The sequence below is a fragment of the Beauveria bassiana genome, assembly GCF_000280675.1.
Source record: "Beauveria bassiana ARSEF 2860 unplaced genomic scaffold BBA_S00005, whole genome shotgun sequence".
In the NCBI taxonomy this organism is placed as follows: Eukaryota; Fungi; Ascomycota; class Sordariomycetes; order Hypocreales; family Cordycipitaceae; genus Beauveria; species Beauveria bassiana.
Genome location: NW_007930840.1, coordinates 1,462,261 through 1,467,565, shown reverse-complemented (window position 1 = coordinate 1,467,565; position 5,305 = coordinate 1,462,261). Strand labels below are relative to the sequence as shown.

Here is a 5,305-nt window from a genome sequence, read left to right as displayed (position 1 = left end):
GATATTATAATAATTTTCTTTTTTTAGCTTCTTAAGCTTTATTTTCTTTAACTATATATAAAAATATTTAACTTTATTATTAAGGTTTATAATAACCTTATTAAGGTTAATAATATTTTTATTTATAATAAATATTATAAAAAGTTAACTACTTAAGGTTTTAAAAATAATTTATTAAATAAAACTAATTAAAATATAATAATAACTTATTTTTAATTTATAATTTATTTATTTCTTAAATAATAAATTAGGTTTAAATATTATATAATAATAATAAATAATATTTTTAATATAAAGTTTTATTAAGAGTAAAACTCTTAATAATAAAATTATTATTTAAATTAATTAGTAAAGATCTAGATTACTTAATTATAAGAATATCTCTCTCTTAAGTACTTATTTATATCTTTATTATAAAGACTAATTATCTTAATTATTTAATTATTTATTAATCCTTAATTATAGTAATTAATAGGTGATTTATTAATTACTCTTAATGTAGTTACGTGACTATGTGTTTCTTTCTTCTATATCCTGCCTATGTCTGACCCCGCCACGGTGCATGCCCGTGCCTTATATAGGAGCGTTCGTAACACTAAGGTCCTGATCAACAGTCGATAATCTTATAAAACACACACCTACCCTTAGAGGGACGATATCTTTAAACCTGTGTTATGTACGACTCGATGGTCTTATGTGGTATCTACTGCTGTGGGCTTTTTGCGGTTCTCCCCGAACATCACACTAGTTTTAAAAGATTAGTTATTATATTTCCTAATTTCTTAATATCCTTAAGTAAGCTTATTTTATAAGTCTAAAGAGGTTTTAAAAACAAATTATATTATAATATATTATTTCACATAAATCTAATTATAGAAATAAAGGTTTTTAAATTAATTGAATTCGCAGACGATATCTTCTTTTGTACCGGGGATTGTTGGCAGGCCTCGGCTTGCTGACTCAGCCAGGACACTTCATCAGCCGCCACTTTCATACACACAATTATCTAGGTCTTTGCTTTCCCTGTTCGTGTGACGTCTTTTGCTCTCTTTCGCTCGCTTGTTCCGCCACAACTCGCCATATATTGAAACATGTGTCATAGGTCCTTTCCCAGTTTCTCGGTTTAGATGACCCGAACGGCTATTACCGTGGCGATTTCTGACAAGGGAGGCGCTGTGGACTCGAACTCTTGGCATGATCCAAATGCGATATTCATGCCGAAACCCCGACAGTGTCCACGAGTTCGGCACCGATACCGCGAAGTATCATTCGCAAAGGACGGAAGGAAGGGTTGCGGTCCAGCAATCTTAACAGTCGCCCCCGCATGCTTGGGATTACCTGGTCTGATGTTCTCGGATATGTATGAAATACAAGGTCTTGAAGACTGATTAAAGAGGAAACAACGCCGGCACCTTTTTAAGCCACGACTTTCACGCTCATGGCGCGTTTTTACTATTTACAGAGTCAGCTTTAGAATTGTCCTAGTGGGAATTAGAGGCAGCTAACAGGATTGACTAGATATTTTCAAGATTTTTTAGACTATATTGCATTAAATCTCGGACCCCATAGCAGATATTTCAAGGGCTGCTTTACACTAACAACGTTTTAACATTAATAAACATTAGAAAGCACGAGCTCCTAAACCGCGCAGTCACAGGCCGTAGCTCCCGTTTTTTATTCCCAAATAATCACAAATAATTAAGTGTGGTCTTTTTCATTCCCTTTTTCTCCCTTAGCCTTTATTCACATCATATCTTTTATTACGCATTTTCAGCTCCTTCATCGCCCAGGGTGACCGTCATAAAGCTCGTCTGTCTTATTATAGCAGCATTCTGCGCCCACTTAGCCGCCCTCATTTGGCGTTCGAGGTGTCGCCAAACGGTACATTGCAGAATACTGCGACATAATACCCTAAGCACTTCTAACAGACGACTCAGATCTCTGTACTATTTAAATGTCTACTATACCTCGGTGAGGAATTGCTAGACAAAGAGTCCATACGACTTGCGACAGGCTATATTAGGTCTCTTACGGGTTTCAACGGCGTGGCACACAGAGTAAGCAGTCTACACACTTCCACTTCAGCATCTTCTTGGCAATCTAACATATTTCGACGCGCAAGTGCTATCTAGGAGAGTTCCTCAAATAGATCGAGCCCGGCGCCAATCCCAATCTCGACAGAATTAGCATTTTAGGTACATCAATCGAGATAAGCCACCTTAGAGATTAGGGCAAGCAAGAAGCTCTTATGAATTTTTCGAAAACCATGTCTGATCTCGAAGCTTCTATAGGGACTATAAATGACGCGGTGGATAATTATGAGCCGCCGGCAGTCGTGAGGCAGAACCCACCACACGAAAAGAACGCCAACTACAAGAGCTGGGCTTGAAGCGAATCCCACCTAGTCTCCTGGAATGCCAGTGGGTAAGGGCATCACCAACGCGGTCGTCATATATGACAAGTCCGGGAAGCCACAGCGCAGGCCAAAGCCTTATCACGCACTCAGGGTCGTCGTCCGTACAAGGCCCATCTCAACTATCCACATTTAGACGGCTCTACTCGTGGCCGAGAGCCTTCAGAATTCCAGATGTTCTTCTCCACTCTTTCCGATAATCAGCAAAGGATTTACAATCATATCACGAGTTTAAATGAAAACGACCCTAGAAGAGCTCGCGGCCTCAAAGCTTCTAGAGTTAATTTCCACGGCCATGGATCATATGATTGAGCTACGAGAACAGGATTTCTAGGCAAGTACTATCGAGACACCGGACCAGATTGCCACTCTACTCCCTGACCCTAATGCAGACAATCTCAATATGAGTGTACAATCCTGCGCGACTCTCCACCGAGTCCGCCCAGCACTTAGCCAAATTTTGCTGCCTAAAGACTCACATTACCATCCACGTGTGGCTCGCGTTAGTGGCTATATCCTTTTATTAGGATCCCGTCGAGAAAAGGGAGACAACGCGGTACCCATCACGCTATCGTCGGCCAGTGAACAAGCCGCGGCCGTCCGCCCGTACAGACGTGATAGGATGGAATAGGCACATTTTTCCTTCTAAATTGTTATCCAACGTTTATTGAAGAAATTTTTCTCTCAACTCCACGCTTAATTAATAGTGGCGCCCAAACCGGGAATACGACGTGCTAAGTGGGCGACCTCCGGTTATTAATCTATAATACAGCGTTATAGTTCCTCCCTTACTTCCTTGACCGACGAATAAAGGGGAATAGAGACTACTTTACACATGTATAGGATTAAGGTTAAACTATGGGGGCAGGTGGAGTAGTGAACATGCTGATGAACCTTTTTCCGATTCGGATAATGCCCGTGAGCGACGCCAAGAGCATATTTCCGCCACAACTGTGGAAACTCATTTTACTTGCCCAAAGAACTCACAGTCGAACACAACGACCGTATCGATTGTCTGTAGTGCCTCGCGTGCTTCCGCGGGTGGAAGAAAGTGACAAGAGCGCGGTGCGTGGAGAATTACTTGCGATATTTCGAAAAAGGCCCCAGCCAGCACTGAGATAATTGGTGGCTGCCAGTAGAAAGTAACGAGTTGGTCGATATCAGGTTGGAACTATGGTCGGTTTCGCCGGCCGTCGGTTTTGCCAATGCTCTACTCCCGTCTATTAGTATTATATATAATAAGTTATGTGGTCAGTAGTTGCTGCCCTCTTTTCTAGCAGAGCAAAAAAAAAGTACAGTCATTGTGAAAATGATGCAGAAGCTTACTGTAGCCATATTAGCTTTCCTGCCTCTGCCAGCTCACGCCAATGACGGCCTTTAGACGAACGGTGCGCTCTAGGAAAAGGTTTCCGAGAATCCGAAGATGCCTTACGATCCCAGAACTCCTAGCCCTTACACTCAGTGGTACAACAACGACGGTACCTATGACTATGCCTCCGTAGTATCCTACACCAAGACCGACCTTATCTGGTTTCACAGATAGGTACGCGCAGTCGACTCACTTCGTCACGGTCTTTAACAACTAATCAGGTCATCAGAACCCGTTCATTATATACATTTGCAGAAACTTTCAAAAGGGCCAGTCGTACTACTTAGATGCGAGCCGCGCAGAACCTCCAGCAACAGAGATTTTCACTGCTATCACTACTTTGACACCCACTCCCACACATACCACAAATAGTATGTCCTAGAGCAGTCGCCTTTAGTTTTTAATTTCTAAGCTGAACAAAATGTCGTACTAGCCTTGATCACTCCATCGCCTGCCCAGCCCGGAATGGACAACTACAACAAGTCTTATGCCTTAGGCTGTGAGGACGCTTACGCCTCAGTGTCTTCCCTCTTTTCCGTCTCTTTTAACAACTTCATCAAGTTGATCGGCGTGGCCAGTAGGAACTATAGCCAGCTCACGGCTCAGAATCACGTTAGCGTTTCTACTTTTGATGAAGGACCACGAGCGAATCTCACATCTACTACATCGTCCGCGACCACGAGCGCGGGCAACGGCATCCAGACGCCGCAGCCCACGCAGGCCGACATGGTTAGCAACTGCAACAAATTTCATTACATTAGGAATGGTAACACCTGCGGCCAGATTACGTTCTATCACCGCATCACTCAGGAGCAGTTTGCCCGATGGAACCCCAAGATTGGTAGCAACTGCACCAGCCTATGGCCGGACCACTACGCCTGCGTCGGCGTCGACGTAAAATCTTTGACACCTGTACCGACTCCGAGTAGCATCGCTCCATCTAACGGCATCGAGGCTCTAAGCAACATCACTTCATCTAACGGCATCGAGGCTCCAAGCATCATGGAGGCTCCAAGCATCATCAAGGCTCCAAGCATCATCAAGGCTCCAAGCATCATGGAGGCTCCAAGCATCATCAAGGCTCCAAGCAGTATCGAGGCTCCAAGCAGTATCGAGGCTCCAAGCAGTATCGAGGCTCCAAGCAGGATCGGTTCATCTGACGGCATCGAGGCTCTAGGCAACATCGAGGCTCCAAGTAGCAGTATCGAGGCTCCAAGCAGCATCGCTCCATCCAACGGCATCGAGACTCTAAGCAGCATCGCTTCATCCGACGGCGTCGAGACTCTAAGTAGAATCGCTCTATCTAACGACATCGAGACTCCGAGTCGCATCGCGCCATCCAACGGCATCGAGACGCCGCAGCCCACGCAGCCCGAAATGGTCAGCAACTGTAATCAATTTCACTATATTTGGAAGAGCAACAGATGCTGGCAGGTCACTTCCTATCGTGGCATCACCCAGCAGCAATTCGCTCGATGGAATCCAAAAGTTGGTCTACAATGCGATGGCCTGAAGGATGAGGC

At 43.7% G+C, this 5,305-nt stretch overlaps 1 protein-coding gene across 1 annotated transcript in view; it reads left to right on the top strand.

Moving 5' to 3' along the window:
* Window positions 1–3,836: 3,836 nt before the first annotated feature.
* BBA_02744 (LysM domain-containing protein) overlaps window positions 3,837–5,305 on the top strand; it is a gene marked incomplete at both ends in the record, with an annotated part of 1,867 nt that continues 398 nt past the window's right edge. The window contains 4 exons of the mRNA XM_008597841.1: window positions 3,837–3,877; window positions 3,916–3,956; window positions 4,004–4,153; window positions 4,216–5,162. Of these exons, the coding sequence (XP_008596063.1) occupies window positions 3,837–3,877; window positions 3,916–3,956; window positions 4,004–4,153; window positions 4,216–5,162 (1,179 nt within the window). The remainder of the gene's footprint in view (window positions 3,878–3,915; window positions 3,957–4,003; window positions 4,154–4,215; window positions 5,163–5,305) is intronic.